General features: G+C 49.4%; 1 protein-coding gene across 1 annotated transcript in view; it reads left to right on the forward strand.

The window, feature by feature from the left end:
- Positions 1–26670, forward strand: part of THBS3 (thrombospondin 3) — a 97867-nt gene that overhangs the window by 27717 nt on the left and 43480 nt on the right. The window contains exons 6-16 of the mRNA XM_060255263.1: positions 2512–2594; positions 3501–3552; positions 6723–6871; positions 6973–7113; positions 9797–9874; positions 11378–11530; positions 13020–13130; positions 16129–16236; positions 17263–17422; positions 18417–18535; positions 23371–23423. Coding sequence (XP_060111246.1) covers positions 2512–2594; positions 3501–3552; positions 6723–6871; positions 6973–7113; positions 9797–9874; positions 11378–11530; positions 13020–13130; positions 16129–16236; positions 17263–17422; positions 18417–18535; positions 23371–23423 — 1207 coding nt within the window. The remainder of the gene's footprint in view (positions 1–2511; positions 2595–3500; positions 3553–6722; positions 6872–6972; positions 7114–9796; positions 9875–11377; positions 11531–13019; positions 13131–16128; positions 16237–17262; positions 17423–18416; positions 18536–23370; positions 23424–26670) is intronic.

Here is a 26670-nt window from a genome sequence, read left to right on the forward strand (position 1 = left end):
AGAGCTGACAGGGCTCTTAGTAGAGGGCCTACTGTAAGCTCTTGGAGGATTGGCTACCTCAGGGGTGTGTGGCCTAATATGCAAAGGAGTTCCCGCTACAAAGAAAGCCCTGTTCCTTTTAATATAAATAAGACGAAGGAAATTATAGTGGATTACAGGAAGAGTAGTTTGGACATCCAGCCGTTGTTTATTGATGGTGTTATGGTAGAACAGGTGACAGAATGGAAGAAGAAGATATTGAAGAAGATATTGGATTTATATCCCGCCCTCCACTCCGAAGAGTCTCAGAGCGGTTCACAATCTCCTTTACCTTCCTCCCCCACAACAGACACCCTGTGAGGTGGGTGGGGCTAAGAGAGCTCTTACAGCAGCTGCCCTTTCAAGGACAACCTCTGCCAGGGCTATGGCTGACCCAAGGCCATGCCAGCAGGTGCAAGTGGAGGAGTGGGGAATCAAACCCGGTTCTCCCAGATAAGAGTCCACACACTTAACCACTACACCAAACTGGCTCTCGTTTCTGGGAATTACCATGAACAAGATCTAACATGGGGAGCAAATACTTTAGCTCTAGAGAAAAAGGCCCAGCAACGACTATACTACTTAAGACTCTTAAGATCACTACAACTGTCAGGGAGTCTGCTGGTTGCCTTTTATCGTAGTTCCATTGAGAGCATTTTATCTTATTGCTTCTGCATGTGGTTTGGGAGCTGCACGGAAGCAGAGAAAAGGGTGCTCCAAAGAGTGACGAGAAGAGCACAAAAGATTTGTGGATGTTCTCTCCCCTCATTGGTGCATCTGTATAATATGGGATGTAAAAGGAAGATACAAATGATCCTAAGGGACCCTTCACATCTGGGCCATTTGCTATTTGAGATCTTACCGTCAGGTAGACGATATAGAGTGTTGAAGGCTAGGACAAACAGATTTAAGGACAGTTTCTATCCAAGTGCTGTGGTTAGGTTAAATGCAGGGTTATGAATGACTATTTGTTTTAGATGTATTTAAATGGTTTTAATGGTTTTAATGGTTTTATGAATGATTATCTGTTTTAGATGGATTTAAATGGTTTAAATGGTTTTAATGGTTTAACGGTTTAAATGGTTTTAGATGTATTTAAATAGTTTATGAATATGTGTGTTTGATGTGTTGGTATGTTTGTGGAAGAGCACCTCATTTCGTTGCTCTCTTTTGTTGAGAACAATGACAATAAATTTATCTATCTATCTATCTATCTATCTATCTATCTATCTATCTATCTATCTATCTATCTATCTATCTATCTATCTATCTATCTATCTATCTATCTATCTATCTATCTATCTATCTATCTATCTATCTATCTATCGCCACACCCCCTGATGTAGTCAGTCTTCCAAGACCTTACAGGGCAATTCATACAGGGCCTACTGTAAGCTCCAGGAGGATTGGCTACATCAGGGGTGTGTGGCCTAATATGCAAAGGAGCTCCTACCAAAAAAAAAAAACCCCTATGAGGAAGTCCTGTATCGCCCCAGTGGGCGAACGCTGAACTAGAAAACAGTACCCAGTCTTTAATGGCTTGACTGACATGATGAAGCTGTGAAAGCTAGGATCTGGGAGGCAGGCAGCCCCATCTTACAGGGTTGCCAATGCCCAGGTGGGGCCTGGAGATCTCCTCTTATCACTGATCTCCAACAAATAGCGATCAGTTCCTCTGGAGAAAATGGCTGCTTTGGAGGGCGTTCTGCTGAGGTCCTCCCCCTCCCCAAACCCACCATTCTGAAGCTCCACCCCACAAATCTCCAGGTATTTCCCAATTAAGAACTGTTAACCTTCCCCATCCTCAGTGCCATCAGTCCACAGTAGGACTGCCAAGTCCTCCATCCCTGAGGTTCCCAACCCTCCGGCCCGCGTTGTGCCAGTGGGGGGGATCTTCCCCTGACGTTGCTGTCACAATGATGTCACTCGCAATGACATCGCACTGGCAATGGCGCGCACCGGCTGCTCTAGGTGCTTCTGGGAAAACTCTATGGTTTTCCTGGAAACGCTAATGCTTTGGGAGGGAAAACTCTATGGTACACCATAGAGTTTCCCCTCCCAAATTACTAGAGTGTCCGGGGAAACCATAGAGTTTTCCCGGAATCTCCTAGAGTGGCTGGCGCACAACGTCGCCAACACAACGATGTCACTTACGACTGACTTCATCACGCCACGTGCGCAGATCGCACGCGAAAACAGTCCCCCACCAGAGGCTGCGGGGGACTTGGCAACCCTAGTCCACAGATAGCAGTGTTGTGTCAGCACAGCATAGCTAAAACAATATTTTTAAAAACTCATACAGCCAATCAAATGCCTTGCTGGGCAAAAGTCACAGCTGGCCCCACCCATTTTTTAAAAGCACTTGGTGGGCCCCAAGAAAGATGTCAGCAAGCACCATGACACCCACCAGCACCATGTTGGGGGGCTCCTGATCTATACCTCTGGACAGGCATCCTAGAGGGTAGGGCAGTGAACTGTCCCGTTGCATGGCAGGTGAACAGACGAAGGCCCTAGTGAAACAGCTCACCCTCTTCAACCAGATCCTGATGGAACTTCAAGAGGACATGAGGGACCAGGTGAGTGTGGAGGGGCACAGGTTTGAACCTACTTTGTGGGTTCAAAATGGGGTGCTCCGTGGGACTTCTAGTGAGATCTGTCTGGGGCAGTGATGCTCCTTATTCTTGGTGCATGGCGGGGGGGGCAACAGTGGGAGGATTTCTGGAGTTCTGTTCCTGCTGGTGGACCTCCTGATGGCACCTGGGGTTTTTTGGCCACTGTGTGACAGAGAGTGTTGGCCTGGATGGGCCATTGGCCTGATCCAACATGGCTTCTCTTGTGTCCTTATATCTGGGGTAGTGATGCTTTGTATTCTTGGTGCTTGGGGGGCAACAGTGGAAGGACTTCTGGAGTTCTGGCCCCATTGGTGGACCTCCTGATAGTGCTTGGGCTTTGGCTACTGTGTGACACAGAGTGTTGGACTGGATGGATCATTGGCCTAATCCAACATGGCTGCTCTTATGTTCTTATGAAGGTATGCTGCCCTCTGGTGACTCCCCGCTATACATGGTACTTCACAGATGTACATATGTGTACTTTTGCACTCAGAAAAGCTTTCAGAAAAGCTCAAGGGGCACCAAAGGCTTGCTCTTTCCGGCATAAAATGGAAGGTTGTCCTAGCGACATTATGGGGGTTTCTGGGTAGTCGTACACTCCTGAAGGAATGTAACATGCCTGTGGATGCTGGAGGGCCTGAAGCCAGACCTGGGGCCTCGGCAAATGCCCGCTTGCCAACTTTTGATGCCTGGCAAGGTCTCTGTCAAGAGGCCGCAGAGTGTTCTGCAGAGAAGCCTGGCTCTGTAGAAGAATTTGTGTGGTGCCCTCTTGGCTACCCCCAAAAGGGCTTCTCTCTTCCTGGACCTCGGTGCCCCCAAGCTGGCGCCTCTCTTAATGTCCGCTCTAACACCATATAAATTCTTTTTCAGGTGAAGGAAATGTCCTTGATCCGGAACACCATTATGGAGTGCCAGGTGTGCGGTGAGTGCTGGATTGGGAAGGTTTCCAAGCCAGGAGGCCAGCCAAGTTTTGACATAATGAACACAAGTTTCCCCACGTTATCCATTATATCCTGACAGCTCCCTTTTCCACAGCCGATCTGTTTAGGGCTGACAAGTTAATGTAGGGCTAAAGCAAATTCACTGTTGAGAAGAGCCCCTAAAGAACCTTGGAGCTTTGGAGACTCGCTCGTATCTCAGGACAAGCTGTTGTGTGAGCGATTTTCAGTTTGGTATCCTGAAGATAACAAGGTTTAGTCAAACAGAAGAAAACACGGCCTACAAGAAATGTAAAATAAGCCCTGTTATAAAGTTATAAAGTCATTCAACAGAATTTACAAGTTGACTGAAGAAGAAGATATTGGATTTATACTCCACCCTTCACTCTGAATTTCAGAGTCTCAGAAGGGCTTACAATCTCCTTTACCTTCCCCACCCACAACGGACACCCTGTGAGGTAGGTGAGACTGAGAGAGCTCTCCCAGAAGCTGCCCTTTCAAGGACAGCTCTGCGAGAGCTATGGCTGACCCAAGGCCGTTCCAGCAGCTCCAAGTGAAGGAGAGAGAACAGCTCTGAAAGAACTGTGAGAGATCCAAGGTCACCCAGCTGGCTGCATGTGGAGGAGGAGTGGGGAATCAAACCCGGTTCTCCCAGATAAGAGTCCGCACCAAACTACACCAAACTGAAAGACAGTGGGTGGTATGGTTTAAAACGCCCCCCCCCCACTGGCACTTCATGTGGTCCCCAGTGAGCTATTCAGAAAGTGAGTGGAGCCATGTCAGGCGGATTTTGCTATTAGCAGCCTTCATTGAAATTAACGGGGTTTATGACTACTGTAGTAGAGTCCACAACCACTGGAGACCAGGAGACCTGTCTGTATAGTTCCATTTTCCCTCCTCCCCCACCCCAAGCTTTCCTCCTTTGATGTAGTGGTTAAGAGTGGGAGACTCTAATCTGGGAGAATCGGGTTTGATTTCCCACTCCTCCTCCACATGCAGCCAGCTGGGTGATCTTGGGTCACTCACAGTTCTTTCAGAGCTGTTCTCTCAAGAGCAGTTCTCTCAGAGCTCTCTCAGCCCCATCTACCTCACAGGGTGTCTGTATGTTGTGGGGAGAGGAAAGGAAGGATATTGTAAGCTGCTCTGAGACTCTGAATGGAGGGTGGGGTGTAAATCCAACTCTTCTTCTTTTCCAAGCTTGCTGTCCACCCAGTGGATGGACCGTACCTCCAGTCAAAGTATGGATAATAAGATCAGCAGCTTGACTCTGAGAATAAGGCAGGGTTGACTTGCAACTGGATCGAGGCGGCGTGGCGGTGCTGATATTGCTGGATCTGTCGGCCGCATTTGATACGGTCGATCATCAGTTACTGGCCCGCCGGCTCGCCGACACGGGGATTGGGGGATTGGCCTTACAGTGGCTTTCCTCCTTCCTCGAAGGACGGGGACAAAGGGTGGCCATTGGGGGGGAACGGTCCCGGAGGCACCCACTAGTATGTGGGGTCCCACAAGGGGCAGTTCTCTCCCCGATGTTATTTAATATCTATATGCGCCCCCTTGCCCAGATTGCCCGGAGGTTTGGACTTGGGTGCCATCAATATGCTGATGACACCCAACTCTACCTGCTAATGGATGGCCGGCCTGGCTCCGTCCCAGAAAGCCTGGACCTAGCATTGCAAGCCGTGGCAGGCTGGCTCAGACTGAGTGGGCTGAAGTTGAATCCAACGAAGACAGAGGTCCTGTGCTTGGGTCGCGGTGCCCTGGGAGGGGAAATCCCCTTGCCAGTCCTTGACGGTGTGCAGCTTAAAGCGGCACACAAGGTCAAGAGCCTGGGGGTTCTTCTGGAGCCTTCATTATCAATGGAGGCACAGATAGCGGCCGCTGCCAAGTCCGCGTTCTTTCATCTTCGTCGGGCGAAGCAGTTGGCCCCCTTCCTAGAGCGCCGCGACCTAGCAACAGTGATCCATGCTACGGTCACCTCGAGACTGGACTACTGCAACGCCCTCTACATGGGGCTGCCCTTGTGCCGAATTCGGCGGCTGCAGCTGGTGCAGAACGCGGCGGCTAGGCTGTTGCTGGGGCTCCCAAGGTGGGAGCACATACAGCCGGGGCTGCGCGGACTGCACTGGTTGCCAGTGGCATACCGAGTTCGCTACAAGGTGCTGGTTATTACCTTTAAAGCCCTATATGGCCGAGGACCTACCTACCTAAGGGACCGTCTCTCCCCATATGAGCCCCAGAGGGCACTGAGGTCATCTGGGAAAAACCAGCTGAATATCCCTGGGCCAAGGGAGGCCAGACTGAAAGCCACCCGGGACCGGGCCTTCTCTATTACTGCTCCACTACTGTGGAACCAACTCCCTGAGGAGGTGAGGACCCTACGATGTTTAGAGGGATTCCGTAGGGCCTGTAAGACCCACCTTTTCAAGATGGCCTTCAACTAGTGAAAAAACTTGTGACAAAACTAGATATGCTGCTAGAATGCTTTTATTCTTGAAACGTTTTTACTTCTGAAATTTATTGAAACCTGTTTATAACGCCATACTGTTATGTTAATTTTAATACTCTGTAATTGTTTTAACCATGTTTTATAAGTATAATTGATGTAATGTGTGTTTTATGTTGTGAGCCGCCCTGAGCCTGCTCCGGCGGGGAGGGCGGGATAGAAATAAAAAATTATTATTATTATTATTATAACTCCCTGGCAAAGCAAGGGATGGAATACTGGGTTTGGCGCCTCCTCCCATGGCAGCCATTTTGGGTTTGCCTCTGCCTCCTGTAGCAGCCATTTTGGGTTTGCCTGTGCCTCTTGTGGCAGCCGTGTTGGTTTTGCCTCTGCCTCCTGTGGCAGCCATGTTGCATTTGCTTCTGCCTCCTGTGGCAGCCATTTTGGGATAGTGCTCACTGCCTCTTCTCAGAATTCCAGACTTTTCAAGGCACAAAGAAGTCAGAGACTCTGATTTAAAACATTCCACCTGCTCCCCCTGAAACCTCTTGCCTTCAGCTGTGCAGCTTTGAACCTTAGTTCAACCATCTGAACAACTAGGAATTTCATTTTTATTTTAAAGTAGAGATTGTCAGGATTCTGTATCCTCCCTCCGCCTCAGTTTTCTGGGCAATGAGCCTCACGAATTGTGATTTCTCTGTACCACAGGCTTTCACGAGCATCGCTCCCGCTGCAATCCAAATCCTTGTTTCAGCGGTGTGGACTGCATGGAGACCTACGAGTATCCTGGCTACCGTTGCGGACCTTGCCCCCCAGGCTTTAAAGGCAACGGCACCCACTGTGCAGACATCAACGAAGTAAGTTGGACTGAACAATATGGGGTCAGCAACACCAGGACTGGAGAGGTGTGGGGGTGGAGGAATAACTGACATCAGGTTCCCAACTCTCTCGCCCGCAGTGTGCCCATGCCAACCCCTGCTTTCCGGGCTCCAAGTGTCTGAATACAGCGCCTGGTTTCCGCTGCGAACCGTGCCCCGCTGGCTTCAAGGGGAATCTCATCTCCGGCGTAGGGGTTGACTATGCCAAAGCCAGCAAGCAGGTGAGACAGTTGCTATGATTTGAACACAGGGCAGCGATTTTCTGAATCCACACGGCCAGACTGAAGGAGGATGATCCGGGGCCTGGAGGAAGAACCTTATGAGGAAAGGCTGAGGGCCTTGGGAATGTTCAGTCTGGAGAAGAGGAGGTTGAGGGGGGACATAATTGCTCTCTTGAAGTATTTGAAAGGCTGTCATTTAGAGGAGGGCAAGGAGCCGATCCACTCGGCAGCCGAGGAGAGGACTCGAAGCAACGGGCTGAAATTACAAGCGGAAAGGTACTGGCTGGATATTAGGAAACAAATTTTTTACAGAGTAGTTCAGAGGTGGAACCAGCTGCCTAGGAAGGTGGTGAGCTCCGCTTCGTTGGCAGTCTTCAATACGCGGCTGGACAATTATTTGTCGGAGATGCTTTAGGCTGATCCTGCATGGAGCAGGGGGGTTGGACTAGATGGTCTGTATGGCCCCTTCCAACTCTATGATACTGCGATTCTAACTGAATGGAATGCAGGTGATACATGGATCTGTGCCCCGATGGCTTGCCAATTAAAATAATAATAATACAAATGGAGAACGAGTTGCAGAGTCTCACACCTGAGACCAGGATTTTGCAGTCTGAATGCAGAATAGAAAGAGCTACAGGTGGAAGGAAGGTACCTGAGGTCCCAGGGTTGCCAACCTCCAAGTGGAGGCTGGAGATCTGTTGGGATTCAACCCTTGCGATGTCAGCGGCTACTGTAGGGTTCCCATGTCCAATTCAAGAAATATCTGGGGACTTTGGGGGTGGAGCCAGGAGACATTAGGGGTGGAGCCAAGATCAAGGCTGTGACAAGCATAATTGAACTCCAAAGGGAGTTCTGGCCATCACATTTAAAGGGACAGCACACCTTTTTAAATGTCTTCCTTCCATAGGAAATAATGAAGGATAGGGGCACCTTCTTTTGGGGCTCATAGAATTGGTCCAATCGTTTTGAAATTTTGGGGTACTTTGGGGAGAGGCACTAGATACTATACTGAAAATTTGGTGCCTCTACCTCAAAAAACAGCTCCCCCAGAGCCCACGAAACCTCTAGATCAATTCCCTATTATACCCTATGAGAATCGATCTCCACATAGGGAATAATTAAGTGCTCAGCAGACGTCCCCCCCCCCCTTTCTGGTGACTCTGAAGCGAGGGATTGGCCTCTCTACTCACGAGTTGCTGCCAACTTCTTCCAAGTAACAGACACACCATCCCAAGAGGAAGCCTTTCAATCGGAGACTGAAGCCTCCGGAGGTGGAAAGGCACATGGTCCTCTGGGGGTGGGGCTTCCCCCTGCGGCCAGCTGACTGGGGGCGGGAAAGAACCTGGGAAAGCAGAGGAAACCCCGCTGGGACTTGGGGATGGTAAGCCTAGGCTACTGCCTCTTTGAGCGCAATGGGGACGTCTCCTGTGTTGTAAGTTGACAGTCAGTTGTGAACATAAGAATGTAAGAGAAGCCATGTTGGATCAATTTAGCTCCAAGCAATAGAGATCCCTTTTGGAAGGTGGACTCAGTGGTATTATACCTAATGGAAGGCTTTCCCCTTTCCAAACCCCGTCTTCCTAAAACTCCACCCCCCCAGTCTCCAGGTCTTTCTCAAACTGGAGCTGGGAAGCCTAGGAGGTTTATGGCCCAGTAGGGTTGCCAAACTCCAGGAGGTCAGATTAAAAAAAAAAGCACCAAGTGACAATTTCTTACAAACGATGTCCAGAAATTCTATTCTATTCTATTACAACCTTATATGCCGTACATGAAATATTAATTCAGTCTCAAGGCCGTGTATACAATTGCGACGTTACTTTTGTGTTTCATCCCTCCAGGAAGTAAAGACCGTAATATAGCCAATGGCCACTGATTCATTTCTGTAAGTTGTGAACCTTGTGTCTGTATGTAAAGTTATTGAAGTTGGGTTCCATTTAACAACCTGACAACTGAAGAAGAACAGAATTGAAATGTCTAGGAATATCCAGAAGGGGCGTCTTATGAAGGCTGTAAAGATTTCCTGGCATTTTCCCTCTATTGGAAAGAATTCTGGACACACCATCGGCTATAATATGGACTTTATTTAACGCTTTTTTTTAATTTGACTTCTTTAACGCTAACCCCTTGATTTGTGCATCAAACTCCAGGTGGTGGCTGGAGATCTCTTGGGATCACAACTGATCTCCAGGCAATAGAAATCAGTTCACCTGGAGAAAATGGCCGATTTGGAATGTGTTCTTACACTCCCTGGAAGTCCCTCCCCTCCCCAAGCCCCGCCCTCTTCAGGCTCCACCCCCAAAGAATCTCCAGGTATTTCCCAACCCAGAGTCGGCAGCCCTGCCTGAAGAGAACCTCCTAGTTTGCCAGATGACTCCTAACCTCTCCTCATTGAGAGAGCCAGTTTGGTGTAGTGGTTAAGTGTGCAGACTCTTATCTGGGAGAACCGGGTTTGATTCCCCACTCCTCCATTTGCACCTGCTGGAATGGCCTTGGGTCAGCCATAACTCTTGTAGGAGTTGTCCTTGAAAGGGCAGCTTCTGGGAGAGCCCTCTCAGCCCCACCCACCTCACAGGGTGTCTGTTGTGAGGGGAGAAGATAAAGGAGATTGTGAGCCGCTCTGAGTCTCTGATTGAGGCTCCCCAAAGAATTCTGCAATTCTTCTTCTTCATGTTTCTGTCAGGTTTGCACGGACATCGATGAATGCAACGACGGGATCAATGGCGGGTGTGACCCCAATGCCATCTGCACCAACACAGTGGTGAGTCCGTTCAGCTGACCAGGGTGGGAGGTCAGGGTCTTTGTTCGGAGCACAGGCATAGTCAGGCCTCAGTGTGGCAGGGTGAGGGGGCAGCTAGTGGTCTTATCTATCCCCAGTTCAAGGCTCTATGGTAGCTGTCGTGGAAAGAGACCTTTGTTTACCTCAGCCTCTGGGCTGGAGCGCCCCCATACCGGCAACCAGCGTGAGTCCTGATGAGAACGCCGCGGATGGCACCAGCTATGCTGGCTGATGGTTAAGTACCAGGTTAGATTCAAGGTTTTGGTTATAACCATTAAGGCCTTGAGCGGTCTGTGGCTGACGTCTCTAGGGGACCACCTCCACTATGTTCCTAGAAGGGCACTACGCTCCACTGGTCGAAACCTGCTGGTGATCCCTGGCCCGAAAGAGGTCCGGCTGTCCTCAACAAGGGCCAGGGCTTTTTCAGTCCTGGCCCCGACTTGGTGGAACATTCTGACAGAAGACATCAGGGCCCTGCGGGATCTTTTACAGTTCCGCAGGGCCTGTAAGGTAGAGATGTTCTGCCAATCCTTTGTACAAGGACAGTGACGGTTGCCATCCTGGCACCTTCTTCTCCCCACCCCTGCTTCGTAGGGTTGCCAATCCCCAGGTGGGGGCAGGGGATCCCCCGGTTTGGAGGCCCTCCCCCCGCTTCAGGGTCGTCAGAAAGCGGGGGGAAGGGAGGGAAATGTCTGCTGGGAACTCGGTTATTCCCTATGGAGATTTATTCCCATAGAAAATCATGGAGAATTGATCCGCGGGTATCTGGGGCTCTGGGGGGGCTGTTTTTTGGGATAGAGGCACCAAATTTTCAGTACAGCATCTAGTGCCTCTCCCCAAAATATCCCCCAAGTTTCAAAAAGATTGGACCAGGCGGTCCGATTCTATGAGCCCCAAAAGAAGGTGCCCCTATCCTTCATTATTTCCTATGGAAGGAAGGAATTGAAAAGGTGTGCTGTCCCTTTAAATGTGATGGCTAGAACTCATTCTGGAGTTCAGTTATGCTTGTCCCAGCCTTGATCTTGGCTCCACCCCTACTGTCTCCTGGCTCCACCCCCAAAGCCCCCAGCTATTTCTTGAATTGGACTTGGCAACCCTACTGCTTCGGGAGATCCCCTCCCCCTTGATGTAATGACTGGAAATTGAAATTGAAAAATAGCATTTTAAATGAGACGCCTTCAGGGTTTAGAATTTCCTTTAATGTAACCGATTTTATTGATATCAATATATTTATTTTATTCTTAAGTTGTACATCGCCCAAAGCCTGACACTGGTTGGGATGGGGTGATTCATTAATTTAAAATAATAATAATAATAATAATACTGAGCTAGCTAGACCAAGAATCTGTAAGCTCGGCCCCCTAAGAAACCAAAACGCCTGTCTGGGAGAGGCAAATAGAATGGAGTTTGTAGGCCGGTGCCACGGCTTCTGTGAGCAAGGTAAAAGCCGGGAAGTGACTCTACTCGTTTTCCATCTCTCCCCAGGGATCCTATAAATGTGGCCCTTGCAAATCAGGCTTTGTTGGGAACCAAACGGGCAGCTGCACCCCACAGAAGACCTGCCAGAGCCCCACACACAACCCTTGCGACGTCAACGGCTACTGCCTCTTTGAGCGCAACGGAGACGTTTCCTGTGCTGTAAGTCGACAGTCTGTCGTGAACATAAGAACGTAAGAGAAGCCATGTTAGATCAGGCCAATGGCCTATCCAGTCCAACACTCTGAGTCACACAGTGGCCAAAAAACCCAGGTGCCATCAGGAGGTCCATCAAGTGGGGCCAGGGCACTAGAAGCACTAGAGAGCCAGTTTGGTGTAGTGGTGAAGTGTGCGGACTCTTGTCTGGGAGAACCGGGTTTGATTCCCCACACCTCCACTTGCAGCTGCTGAAATGGCCTTGGGTTAGCCATAGCTCCGGCAGAGCTGTCCTCGAAAGGGCAGCTGCTGTGAGAGTCCTCTCAGCCCCACCCACCTCACAGGGTGTCTGTTGTGCGGGGAGAAGATAGAGGAGATTGTAAGCCGCTCTGAGTCTCTGATTCAGAGAGAAGGGCGGGGTATAAATCTGCAGTCTTCTTCTTCTCCCCCCATCACCAAGAATACAGAGCATCACTGCCCCAAACAGATAGTTCCATCAATACACTGTGGCTAATAGCCACTGATGGCCTTGTGCTCCATATGTTTATCCAATCCTCTCTTGAAGCTGGCTGTGCTTGTAGCTACCACCACCTCCTGTGGCAGTGAATTCTATGTGTTAATCACCCTCTGGGTGAAGAAGGACTTCCTTTTATCCACCATGAATGGATTTCTAGAAGATTTGTAGAAGACTTTAGGAAGTCCATGAAAAGGCTGGGCAGGAAAACGCCCCAGTGCTGTTTATCCTGGCACTCAGTAGTAGATGGCCTCTGAACAGAAAGCCCCATGTACCTACCAGCTATTGGTAGGTTTCCATGAATTTTCTGGTCCCCTGATGCATCTTGTGGCAGTGAGTTTTGTAAGCCTCTTTGTCTTAAATATCTATAGCCAGTTTTCATAGCTTCCAGTACTGAGGCGAGGCCTTGCTGAAGGTCCCAGGTTTATAGAATCATAGAGTTGGAAGGGTCCTCTAGAGTCATCTAGCCCAACCCCCTGCACAATGAAGGGAGGGATTCCTCCTCCTTTGTCTCTTCCTCTTCCTACTACTACTTCTCCTCCTCCTCCTCCTTCTTTAGAACATAAGAGAAGCCATATTGCATCAGGTTAATGACCCATCCAGTCGAACACTCTGGATCACACAGTGGCCAAAAAAACAAGGTGCCACCAGGAGGTCCATCAATGGGACCAGGACACTAGAAGCCCTCCCACTGTTGTCCCAAGCACCAAGAATACAGAGCATCACTTGCCCCAGACAGAGAGTTACAACAATACCTTGTGACTAAGAGCCACTGATGGAGCTCTGCTCCAGATGTTGTTCCAATCCCCTCTTGAAGCTGGCTATGCTTGTAGCCGCTGCCACCTCCAGTGGCAATGAATTCCATGTGTTAATTACCCTTTGGGTGAAGAAGAACTTCCTTTTATCCGTTATAACGTTCTTCACCTTCTCCACCTCCTCCATATCCCCTGCCAACACACAGTTCCCTCTTTGTCTCCTCAGTGCAAAGTGGGCTGGGCCGGGAATGGGAACATATGTGGACGGGACACGGACATCGATGGCTACCCAGATGAGCCCCTGCCTTGCATCGACAACCACAAGAATTGCGCACAGGTAGCGGGGAGTCGGGACACATGGCGAGGGAGGGGCTCTGAGGGAGGCCCTAAGGGAGGGAGATTTATTTAATTCTATTTAACCACTAAAACATTTCTGACCTGTTTTCCCTTGTGGTTCATGGAGGCTTACAGTAATAGTTAAAAAACATTTTCGGTTTGGAACCCGAAAGAAATAACGAACCCCGAATCTCTCCCCCTCCTTAAAAGATGCCCACTAATTTTGCTGCCTTGTTGTGGTGAGATCACTGCAGATGGTGACTGTAGCCACGGAATTAAAAGATGTTTGCTCCTTGGGAGGACAGCTATAGTAAACCTGGGCAGTATAATAAAAAGTAGAGACATCAGTCTGCCAACATGTGTGTGTAGTCAAAGTGATGGTATTACCAGTAGAAATGTATGGCTGTGAGAGCTGGACCATAAGGAAGGCCGAGCGCAGAAGAATAGATGCTTTTGAGATGTGGTGCTGGAGAAGACTCTTGAGAGTCCCTTGGACTGCAAGAAGATCAAATCAGTCAATCGTAAGGGAAATCAACCCTGACTGTTCCCTGGAAGGTCAGATGCTGAAGCTGAAGCTCAAATACTTTGGCCACCAAATGAGAAGGGAGCTCTCCCTGGAGAAGATCCTGATGCTGGGAAAGACAGAAGGCAAAAGAAGAAGGGGACAGCAAAAGATGAGATGGCTGGAGCGCTTACTGATGTAACAAATACGAATTTGATCAGACTTCGGAGGATGGTGGAAGACAGGAGGGCCTGGCGTGACTTGGTCCATGGGGTCGCAAAGAGTCGGACTCGACTGTGTGATTGAACAAATTCAAATTCTCTCAAAAGCTCGGGCAAACAGGCAGGCCTTGCGGTGCCTCCTGAAAATCTCTCAGGAAGGCAGGGCCTAAAGGCAGTAAACAGATAAGATCCACAGTCAAGGTGCCACGACCGAGAAGACCCCGTGGCTGTCTATCTTGTCATGATGGGATTGGACTGAAGGGAGGAGAAGGAGGAAATACTAGCCCACAAGAAAGAATATAATGGGGCTGGGGATACAGCTAGGGTTGTCAGGCTCCTCCTTTTAACCAGCAGAGGATGGGGGAAGACAAGGGTGGAATTCTAGAAGGAGCTGGTTTGCATATTAGGCCACACTCCTCTGATGTAGCCAATCCTCCAAGAGCTTACAAGGTTCTTTTTTGTAAGCTCTTGGAGGATTGGCTACATCAGGGGTGTGTGGCCTAATATGCAAAAGACCTCCTGCTAGAATTCCACCCCTGGGGGAAGGACTTACCAGGAGAGAGAGAGAAGGCCCAGGCCATGTGAGGACGTCACTTCTGGTATATGCAGGAAGTGGTATCAAGCTGCAGTGTGTCAGTGACACGATGTATTTGGGCAAAAACTGGGTAAAAGTGGCTTCTACCGCAGTGTTTTTGCCCAAATACCAGGGCATTGGCTAGATGTCACCTGTGTGATGAATAGAAAGGAGTTGTTCCACGTCAACATAAAAGTGCAACATCAACCTGGATAGTATTGCCAGCTACCAGGTGGGGCCTGGAGATCTCCCACTTTTACAACTGATCTCCAGCTGGCAAAGATGAGTGCCGCTGGAGAAAATTACAGCTTTGAAGGGTCAACTCTATGGCATTGTGGCATGCTGAGGCTCCTCCCCTCCCCAAACGCCGCCCTCTCCAGATCCACCCCAAAGTCTCCAGGTATTTTTCAACACAGACCTGGCAACCATAACCAATCATCCAGAATATTTCTCTAATTACTAGTGAATTTGTTTTTGGTTTTTTTGCTAGACATGCTCTGAACTCTCAGGTTTCTCCAGCAGCTGTTAAAGAAAGTAAAATTGTGTTCATGTTTAGTACAGTGGTCCTCAACCTTTTTGAGCCTGTGGGAACTTTTGGAATTCTGACTAAGGTGGTGGATGCAACCACAAAATGGCCCCCAGAGGAGATAGAGTTAACCACAAAATGGCCACCAGAGGAGATAGAGTCAACCACAAAATGGCCCCCAGAGGAGATAGTCAACCACAAAATGGCCACCAGAGGAGATAGAGTCTACCACAAAATGGCCACCATAGAGCCACCACAGGAAGTAGAACCACACACACACATGCACACAAAAGACACCCAAACGCAGAGAACACAAGGAGGCATTAAAAAATACAGTGGGAAAGAGGAGAGAATAATAAAAACCAATTCTGTGGTGGCAGCTGCCATAAAAAGAATGTTGTTTTAATCTGTACAGCCAATCAGAAGTCCTGGTGGGAAGGGGCTCCATCTGGCCCCACCCTGTGGTTGCCCTGCCACCAACCAGCGGGCCAGCAGGGGACTTACCAGTAAAATTTATTAATTCATTGACCGACAATCTAGGGTTGCCAATTCAAGAAATATCTGGGGACTTTGGGGGTGGAGCCAGGATACATTGGGGTGGATCCAGAAGCAAGGTTGTGACAAGCGTAGTTGAACTCCAAAGGGAGTTTTGGCCATCAAACTTATAGGGACTGCACACCCTTTAAATGCCTTCCCTCCCTTGGAAATAATGAAGGCTAGGGGCACCTTGTTTGGGGACTCATAGAACTGGACCCCCTGGTCCAATCCTTTTGAAACTTGGAGGGTATTTTGATGAGAGGCATCGGATGCTATGCTGAAAATTTGGTACTTCTACCTCAAAAAACAGCACCCCGAGCCCCAGATGCCCATGGATCAATTCTCCATTATACCCCGTGGAAATCAGTCTCCATAGGGAATCACAGAGTGGCCAGCAGACCCGTCCCTCCCCCCCCCCTTTCTGCTTTTATGTATTTATGTATTTATTTTTCACATTTATATCCCGCCCTCCCCGCTGAAGCAGGCTCAGGGCCTGATAACCCTGAAGCGGGGGGAGGGCCTCTAAACTGGGAGATCCCCTGCCCCCGCCTGGGGATTGGCAACCCTCTGACAATCTGTCTTAGTCTAAGGCAGAACCTAATGTCTTTTTCCACACCCCACCCCTCTGACTTCACACAGGACAACTGCCGGTTTACACCAAACTCAGGTCAAGAGGATGCAGATAATGACGGCATCGGGGACCAGTGCGACGATGATGCTGACGGCGACGGGATCAAGAATGTAGAGGTACTCCATTCTCAGCTTCCTGGTCAGCGTGGGTAGGGGAATGGGCAGGGCCGGCTCTGACCGATAGCCAGTGCAGGCAGCTGCCTGGGGCTACAGAATTTCAGGGGCTCACAAAAATGGGGTCCCACTTGAATCATAGAATCATAGAGTTGGAAGGGATGTCCAGGGTCATCTAGTCCAGCCCCCTCCCAGACTCTTATGTGGGAGAACAGGGTTTGATTCTCCACTCCTCCACTTACAGCTGCTGGAATGGCCTTGGGTCAGCCATAGCTCTCGCAGGAGTTGTCCTTGAAAAGGCAGCTTCTGTGAGAACTCTCAGCCCACCCACCTCACAGGGTATCTGTTGTGGGGTGACATGAGAGAGGTTTACAAGATTATGCATGGGATGGAGAAGGTGGAGAAAGAAGTACTTTTCTCCCTTTCTCACAATACAAGAACTCGTGGGCATTCGATCAAATTGCTGAGCAGTTGGGTTAGGACGGATAAAAGAAGGTACTTCTTCACCCAAAGGGTGATTAACGTGTGGAATTCACTGCCACAGGAGGTGGTGGCGGCTACAGGCATAGCCAGCTTCAAGAGGGGGTTAGATAAAAATATGGAGCAGAGGTCCATCAGTGGCTAATAGCCACAGTGTGTGTGTGTGTATACATGGTATATATATATAAATTATTGGCCACTGTGTGATACAGAGTGTTGGACTGGATGGGCTGTTGGCCTGATCCAACATGGCTTCTCTTATGTTCTTAAAATAAAGGAGATTGTAAGCCACTCTGAGACTCTGATTCAGAGAGAAGGGCGGGATATAAATCTGCAGTCTTCTTCTTCTTCGTTCAGTCCCCTAGTTCAGTCCCCAGTGCTGGCTGGGAAAGACCCTGTTTAAAACAATGCTGGAACATTACTGCCCGGTCAAAGGAGACAGTGCAAGACTTGACAGAGTGACGGTATTAGGAGGCAACTTATGGTCATTATCTGACCCCTAAGGTCAGTGTGGTATATATGATCTTTCTCCCTTTGTTGCCGATACAGGATAACTGCCGTCTCTTCCCCAACAAAGACCAGCAGAATTCAGACACCGACTCGTACGGGGATGCTTGCGACAACTGTCCTAACGTACCCAACAACGATCAGAAGGACACTGACGGGAACGGGGAGGGAGATGCCTGTGACAATGACATCGATGGGGATGGTGAGCGCACTCAGAGGAGAAGAGCCAGGGCTTTTTTTTTGTAGCAGGAACTCCTTTGGATATTAGGCCACACCCCCTGATGTAGCCAATCCTCCTGAAGCTTACAGTAGGCCCTGTACTAAGAGCCCTGAAAGCTCCTGGAGGATTGGCTACATCAGGGGTGTGTGGCTTAACAGGGGTGGGATTCTAGCAGGAGCTCCTTTGCATATTAGGCCACATGCCCGTAATGTAGCCAATCCTCCGAGAGTTTACAGTAGACCCCGTACTAAGAGCCCTGTAAGCTCTTGGAGGAGTGGCTACATTAGAGGGGTGTGGCCTAATATGCAAAGGAGTTCCTGTTACAAAGAAAACCCTGAGAAGAGGCAAGGGAGGGAGTCAGGGGGCTCTTGGGATGGCAGAATTCAAGGGGCTCCCTTTTAGTAAGAGCAGCATGCAGGCCTGGACTCTTGCGTGACCTGCACAATCTTAGCGGCTGCCCTAGAACTGTCTGAAATGCAGCGCTGCCGGTTTAAATAAAAGGACACCATCCCCTTTCCTCAAGTGGGAAGTCGATATGGCATAGTGGACAGAGTGGTTGACTAGGACCCTTGGGAACTCGAGTTCGAATCTTTGCTAATGCCACAGAAGCTCAGAGAGCCAGTTTGGTGCAGTGGTTAAGAAGATTGGCGGATTCTAATCTGGAGAATGGGGTTGGATTTCCCACTCCTCCTCTGCATGCAGCCAGTTGGGTGACCTTGGGCCAGTCACAACTCTCGCAGAGCGGTTCTCTCAAGAGCAGTTCTCTCAGATCCACCTACCTCACAGGGTGTCTTTTGTGGGGAGAGGCAGGGGAAGCTGCTCTGAGACTCCTTTGGGTAGTGAAGAGTGGGGTATAAAAATCAGCTCTTCTTCCTTCAGGTGCATGGGCAGGCAGGAGTCAAACGGAACAATTTTGCTATGGGTTGGAGTGCGGCAGTGGACCAAACCTTACCTGTTCCTCTCTCTCCTCCTACAGGCATCCCCAATGGGCTAGACAATTGCCCCAAAGTACCCAACCCGCTGCAAACAGATCGGGATGAAGATGGGGTGGGCGATGCTTGTGACAGCTGTCCAGAGATGAGCAACCCTACTCAGGTAGGAGCATTTGGTGTGGGGTGGAGGGGGACATTGTACTCTACAGGGCCCAGAGTCAAGACATAATAGTTGGTAGGCTGTCCTGGGGTGCAGTCTCAGAGCCTCTGTCTACAGTGCTCAAAGGGTGTAGGTGATACTGGAGGGCTGGGAATAATTAACTGAATGTCACCTATTGTCATGATCTAGGGCTGCCAAGCCCCCGGACTAGGCAGGGCTTCCCCTGCCTGGGAGGTTCCCAACCCGTCGGTCCAATGTGGGGAACCTCCTCCGACATCGCCGGCGCTATGACATCACTTGGAAGTGACGTCATCACGCTGGCAACGTTGCATGGTGGCCAGTCTAGGCATTTCCGGGAAAACACTATGGTTTTCCCAGATGCTCTAACCATTTGGGAGGGAAAACTCTATGGTACAATAGGTACCATAGAGTTTTTCCCTTCTAAATGGCTGGAGTGTCCAGGAAACCCATAGAGTTTTCCCTAGAATGGCTGCCGCTCGATGTCACTGGTGCAATGACGTCACTCGCATGAGGAAAGTCCCCCGCCAGAGGCTCCAAGGGACTTGGCAACCTTATCATGATCCTAGGCTTAGTGAGGCCTATAGGCTCCAGGGAAGCCTGTGTAGGAGTAGCTACAGGGCCTACATTTCCCAGGATCCCTTCTGGCCCTCTGATTGGGTGGGCAGCAGTTTTGGAGGGAAAAATTGTCCAAAGGGGTGGGGCCTGGGAGGAAAGCATATATAGGCCAAACTACAGCCAAGGTGGTTCTCTCTGGAGAGGTTTGAAATTAGAAGAAGGTAGGGTTGCCAATCCCCAGGTGGTGGCAGGGGATCCCCCGGTTTGGAGACCCTCCCCCCACTTCAGGATCATCCGAAAGCGGGGGGAGGGGAGGGAAATGTCTTCTGGGAACTCTGTTATTCCCTATGGAGATTTATTCCCATAGAAAATCATGGAGAATTGATCCGCGGGTATCTGGGGCTCGGGGGGGGGGGCTGTTTTTTGGGGTAGAGGCACCAAATTTTCAGTACAGCATCTAGTGCCTCTCCCCAAAATACCCCCCAAGTTTCAAAAAGATTGGACCAGGGGGTCCAATTCTATGAGCCCCAAAAGAAGGTGCCCTTATCCTTCATTATTTCCTATGGAAGGGAGGAATTGAAAAGGTGTGCCGTCCCTTTAAATGTGATGGCCAGAACTCCCTTTGGAGTTCAATTATGCTTGTCATAGTCTTGATCTTGGCCCCACCCCTAATGTCTCCTGGCTCCACCCCCAAAGTCTCCTGGCTCCACCCCCAAAGTCCCCAGATATTTCTTGAATTGGTCTTAGCAACCCTAGAAGAAGGGAACGTCCAGCTAGTCACATTGGGGCTTTTGTTTCGTTGCACCAACCTTTACTGTTTTCATATTCACTGTTGCACTAAAAGTTTTTACAAACCGCTCTTGTTTTGAGCACTTATAATAAACCTGTTGTTGTTCTACCGCCTGGGTCTTCATGTCTCTTCGGTCACAGATAGGAGGAGTTTGCTAAGAAGGAAGATATATAGGGGTCAGATGGGTGCTCCGGGCCCTCCGTGGCAGACCCTTGCCAGAGTGGTGGCAGCCAGTAGAAGGCCCTCCCCGGTCTCCCGCTTTGTGACACCTGTTGAGTCAGGGCTGAAGACTAAGGTTGCCAGTCCCCAGGTGCGCAAACTGGAAACCACAGTGTACAGATTGATAAGAAAACAACAAAACACTGTGTAAATTACGTGCTTCAGATAAATGCTTTACATTTCTACTCATGCATCACTTATTATGGCTCACATCAAATGCTCTTAACCCAGTAACTATAACTTAAAAGAGTCCACAGTCCTCAAACAAAGGCTCTATTGCAAATAAGATCCAAACCGGATGCTACAAATAATAGGTACCAAATCCTGCTGTCTTTATATCCCTCTTGCTGGTAGACGCAGATGGTACTTTATATCCTTGAATCAATCCTGGGGGAGCAGTCCTCTATTCAACAGGTGCGGCTACACAAGTCCCAGGTTTAATTCGTGTTTCATTTGCCGCTTCCACTGGCCGCGTGTTCTTGAATCAGGAACCCGTGCTAAGGCAACTGCTCGCATCAACCTGCTTCTCTCTCGGCTTGGCTTCGCGAACGAAGATTTAAGAAGGGTGCAATAGTCCACGTTTGCTGCAGGCTCGCTGGTGGCTGACAAGACCAATGTGGGACAGGCAGGTCCGGCCACAGCGGCTGCAGGGTTTAATTTGCATGAGTGAGAGAACCAGTCAATCCCCAGGTGGGGACAGGGGATCCCCTGATTTGGAGGCCCTCCCCCCGCTTCAGGGTCATCAGAAAGTGTGGGGGGGGGGGGAGGGAAATGTCTGTTGAGCACTATGGAGGCCGATTCCCATAGGGTATAATGGATAATTGATCAGAGGGTATTTGGGGCTCTCAGGAGGCTGTTTTTGAGGTAGAGGCACCAGATTTTCAGCATAGCATCTGGTGCGTCTCCTCAAAACACCCTTTAAGTTTCAAAAAGATTGGGCTAGGGGGTCCAATTGTATGGACCCCCAGAGAAGGTGCCCCATCCTTCATTATTTCCAAGGATGGGAAGACATTTAAAAGATGTGCGGTCCCTTTAAATGTGATGGCCAGAACTCCCCTCAGAGTTCAATCATGCTTGTCACATCCTGGCTCCACCCCCAATGTCTCCTGGCTCCACCCTCAAAGTCCTCAGATATTTCTTGAATTGGACTTGGCAACCCTACTGGAGACTGTCGGTGGCTCTGCAGCAGGAGTTGGCTGTGGATCCTGACCAGCCTGTAGCTAGTCTTCCTGCCTGCTGGCTTCTGCTGGCTCAGAACTGGCTGCAGGTTTACAAGATTATGCATGGGATAGAGAAGGTAGAGAAAGAAGTACTTTTCTCCCTTTCTCACAATACGAGAATGAAATTGCTGAGCAGTCAGGTTAGAACAGATAAAACCTCTTCACCCAAAGGGTGATTAACACATGGAATTCACTGCCACAGGAGGTGGCGGTGGCTACAAGCATAGCCAGCTTTAAGAGGGGATTGGATCAACATCTGGAGCAGAGGTCCATCAGTGGCTATTAGCTATAGCGTATCCTTGGAACTCTCTGTCTGGGGCAAGTGATGCTCTGTATTCTTGGTGCTTCGGAGGGGCAACAGTGTGAGGAGTTCTAGTGTCCTGGCCCCACTGGTGGACCTCCTGATGGCTCTTGGGTTTTTTGGCCACTGTGACACAGAGTGATGAGCCATTGGGCTGATCCAACATGGCTTCTCTTATGTTTTATGTTCTCTTATGTACAGGGACTCCACTTCTCCTGAGGAGTCCTCACTGAGCCCTTGACTACACTGCTCAGCAATTTCATTGAATGCCCACAAGTTCTTGTATTGTGGGAAAGGGAGAAAAGGACTTCTTTCTCTACTTTCTCCATCCCATGCATTATCTTGTAAACCTCCATCATGTCACCCCGCAGTCGACGTTTCTCCAAGCTAAAGAGCCCCAAGCGTTTTAACCTTTCTTCATAGGGAAAGCGTTACAAACCTTTACTCATTCTAGTTGCCCTTTTCTGCACTTTTTCCAGTGCTATAATATCCTTTTTGAGGTGCGGCGACCAGAATTGCACACACTACTCCAAATGAGACCGTACCATCGATTTATACAGGGGCATTATGATACTGGCTGATTTGTTTTCAGTTCCCTTCCTAATAATTCCCAGCATGGCGTTGGCCTTTTTTATTGCAATCGCACACTTTTCTTCTTCCCTCCCCCTTTGGTCAGCTCCCATTCCTCAGTGCAGGGCCCTGTGCAGTTGCCCTGGTTGCCCTTTGGCTAAGACCATCTGGGAGAGGAACCTTTGCAAATTGAATTCTATGTTCCATGCAGATGAAGGTGGATGAAGAGTTAAGGAGCTGGCCAGAGCTCAGATGAATCGCGGGGAAGTAGAGAGTCTCCAGCAAGCAATCCTAACTGGAAATGGCTCGCAGTTTCATCAAATTTTGTGGATTAACTGAATTTTGTGATTAACCGAAACTGTGGCAGTACTCCAGCACAGAGGATGTTTAAATATGTTAATTCAATCAATCAGTATTACAGTACGAAGCCAGACAGCATACACGGGTGCAAAAGTTATAAAACAGAACCATTAAAATAAATATATCCAATATTACTAAAAGTAAAGGTAAAGGCAGTCCCCTGTGCAAGCACCAATCATTTCTGACTCTGGGGTGACGTCACATCACAGCGTTTTCACGGCAGACTTTTTTTTACGGGGTTGTTTGCCATTGCCTTCCCCAGTCCTCTACACTTTCCCCCTAGCAAGCTGGGGACTCCTTTTACCGACCTCGGAAGGATGGAAGGCTAAGTCATCCTCGAGCCAGCTACCTGAAAACCCAGTTTCCGCCGGGATCGAACTCAGGTTGTGCGCAGAGCAGAGCTTAGGACTGCAGTACTGCAGCTTTACCACTCTGCGCCACGGGGCTCTTTTATTACTAAAAGTATAAAATATATACTGACTTTCCTTTAAAAATAAGTTTACTGATTTTTAAATATGTTAGATGTGTCCACATTATGTTTAAAAAATGTCAACGAGGCTTCATTGCTTTTTTTTTTAGAAAGAAAACTAAATGACTAAACGAGTTAAATCGATAACATTTGGAACAGCAGAATTGGAAATCTAATGAAACGGAAGGGTCAGGGTGGGAAATCAAATAGAAACCTTAGAAACTGAATCGGTGGGAAATTTCATTTCGGTCAAAAGCAGATTGCATGGGGGGAGGGGTTTTTTTTTGCAATGCTCGAGATCCTTTGCTCACCTGAGCCCCTGCTGTCTTTCAGACAGATGTAGACAGTGACTTGGTGGGTGACGTGTGTGACACCAACCAGGACAGGTAAGTATGATGCTAACTCAAAGCATGGGAAAATATTTTCTTGTCAGTGTTGACTTATTTTGTAACATGAGTCTTATCTTCCATCAAGGAGGCAAACAAAAGGGAACCTAAAGTTGAGAGCCAGTTTGGTGTAGTGGTTAAGTGTGCGGACTCTTACCTGGGAGAACCAGGTTTTATCCCCCACTCCTCCACTTGCATCTGCTGGAATGGCCTTGGGTCAGCCATAGCTCTCGTAGGAGTTGTCCTTAAAAGGGCAGCTGCTGTGAGAGCCCTCACAGCCAGTTTGGTGTAGTGGTTAAGTGTGCGGACTCTTATCTGGGAGAACCGGGTTTGATTCCCCACTCCTCCACTTGTACCTGCTAGCATGGCCTTGGGTCAGCCATAGCTCTGGCAGAGGTTGTCCTTGAAAGGGCAGCTGCTGTGAGAGCCCTCTCCAGCCCCACCCACCTCACAGGGTGTCTGTTGTGGGGGGGGGGGGAAGGTAAAGGAGATTGTGAGCCGCTCTGAGACTCTTCGGAGTGGAGGGCGGGATATAAATCCAATATCTTCATCTTCACCCACCTCACAGGATGTCTGTTGTGGGACGGGAAGATAAAGGAGATTGTGAGCCGCTGTGAGACTCTGAGATTCAGAGTGGAGGGCGGGGTATAAATCCAATGTCTTCTTCATCTTCACCCACCTCACAGGATGTCTGTTGTGGGACGGGAAGATAAAGGAGATTGTGAGCCGCTGTGAGACTCTGAGATTCAGAGTGGAGGGCGGGGTATAAATCCAATGTCTTCTTCTTCTTCTTCTTAAATTCGAGCTATATGTACCTCCTGCTAAGACTGATTGATACACTGGTATAACACAGTGGTCAAGGGACTGAGCTATGAACATGGAAGAACCTGGTTTGAATTTCATCTTTGCTACGAACTTACTATGTGCTCTTATGGAAACCACTCACCCTCAGTCCCTCTGGAATAAGCATATTGGCCTACCCTGCAAAACTGTTGTGAGGATTACTGATATATTGCATATGAAGCACTCTGACCTCTCTAACAGTGCTGTATGAAATTGAAAGTGCTCATGAAATGGTCAGATCTCAGAAACTAAAGCAGGGCCAACTCTGGCAAGTACTTGGATGGGAGACCTCCTTGGAATACCAGAACTGGAAGGCAGGGGCGGGCTGTATCAAGCCACTTTTCTGAACATCCTCACTGTCCCCAGTAGGGGTTGCCAGAAGTCGCCATGTTTTTCAGGCATGCAGACACACACACATACAAATTTTTTAAAGGACGTGCTCATGAAATTAACCTCTCAGAATTCTTTGCGATGCCAAGTTGAATTCTGCAGGCTACATAGATTATGCAGATTATTTGTATGGCTCATATTTCATGGAAAGCCCAGGCTAGTTTTATCTTGTCAGATCTCAGAAGCTTAGCAAGGTTGGCCCTGGTAAGTATTTGGATGGGGGACCTCCAAAGAAGTCCAAGGCCAGAGGCAGACCATGGCAAACCACCTCTGAATGACTCATGCCTCGAAAACCCTACGGATAGGGCTGGCCCTGGGGTGCATGGCGCCCAGGCTGACTCGACCCCCGGTGCCCCCCTCCCTGGCGGTGTCCTGCGGCGCTGCACCCCACCACCCGCATGGTGGACAGGGAGGAGGCAGGGCTGACGGAAGATTAAGGGAATTGGGGAGGAGGCAGGACAGGTGAGTGGAGGACAAGAAGGGACGGGGAAGAGGTGGGATGGGCAAGCAGAGTATAAGAAGGGATGGGGAGTAGGCAAACTACGGAGGAGGGGAACGGGCGGGGGGAGGAAGAGGCAAACTAGGGGGTTGTTTAGGGCGTGGGGTGAGAGAGAGGGCCGAATTCGGCGCCCCCACCCTGCCAGCGCCCTTGGCAACCGCTTAGTTTGCCTAGAGGGCAGGCCGGCCCTGGAGAGCCAGTTTGGTGTAGTGGTGAAGTGTGCGGACTCTTATCTGGGAGAACCGGGTTTGATTCCCCACTCCTCCATTTGCACCTGCTAGCATGGCCTTGGGTCAGCCAGAGCTCTGGCAGAGGTTGTCCTTGAAAGGGCAGCTGCTGTGAGAGCCCTCTCAGCCCCACCCACCTCACAGGGTGTCTGTTGTGGGGAAGGAAGGTAAAGAAGATTGTGAGCCGCTCTGAGACTCTTCGGAGTGGAGGGCGGGATATAAATCCAATATCTTCTTCTTCTATGGGATCACCATAAGTGGGCTTCTACTTGACAACAATTCACAAACATTTCATGTTAGTCAACGGGTAAGGCAAAACAGCTACTCAGGGCTCTATCTTGGTGACCCATGAGAATCTTAGTGTGCTTCTTGTCTGGTTTCTGAAGTCTTAACAGGAAGATACGTTGTCAAAAGCTTTCACAGCCAGAATTCATTAGTTGTTGTAGGTTTTCCAGGCTGTATGGCCGTGGTCTTGGCATAGTAGTACCTGACGTTTCGCCAGCAGCTGTGACCGGCATCCTTAGAAGTATAATGCAGAAAGATATGGGTTTTCTCTGTGTCAAAGTGAGAGGAAAGAACACCTAGTACTTGCAGGGCTCTTTTTCTAGCAGGAGCTCCTCTGCATATTAGGCCACGCCCCCCTGATGTAGCCAATCCTCCAAGAGCTCTAAGCACAGGGCCTACTGTAAGCTCCCGGAGGATTGACTACATCAGGGAAGCGTGGCCTAATATGCAGAGGAGCTCCTGCTAGAAAAAAAGGCCCTGCCTAGTAGTAACAACTGAACAGCAAAATTTGATACGGAATGAACAGGCAGCCATCATTAAACACACTATCACAGGGGTGGCCAGCGGTAGCTCTCCATTTTTTTTTTGCCTACAACTCCCATCAGCCCCAGCCAGCATGACCAATAGCTGGGGCTGATGGGAGTTGTAGGCAAAAAACATCTGGAGAGCTACCATCGGCTATATAATTTTTTTGGCCACTGTGTGACACAGAGTGTTGGACTGGATGGGCCATTGGCCTGATCCAACATGGCTTCTCTTATGTTCTTATGGCCACTGTGTGACACAGAGTGTTGGACTGGATGGGCCATTGGCCTGATCCAACATGGCTTCTCTTATGTTCTTATGGCCACTGTGTGACCCAGAGTGTTGGACTGGATGGGCCATTGGCCTGATCCAACATGGCTTCTCTTATGTTCTTATGGCCACTGTGTAAGACAGAGTGTTGGACTGGATGGGCCATTGGCCTGATCCAACATGGCTTCTCTTATGTTCTTATGGCCAC

The sequence above is a fragment of the Heteronotia binoei genome, chromosome 1 (genome assembly GCF_032191835.1).
Source record: "Heteronotia binoei isolate CCM8104 ecotype False Entrance Well chromosome 1, APGP_CSIRO_Hbin_v1, whole genome shotgun sequence".
NCBI classification, from domain to species: domain Eukaryota; kingdom Metazoa; phylum Chordata; class Lepidosauria; order Squamata; family Gekkonidae; genus Heteronotia; species Heteronotia binoei.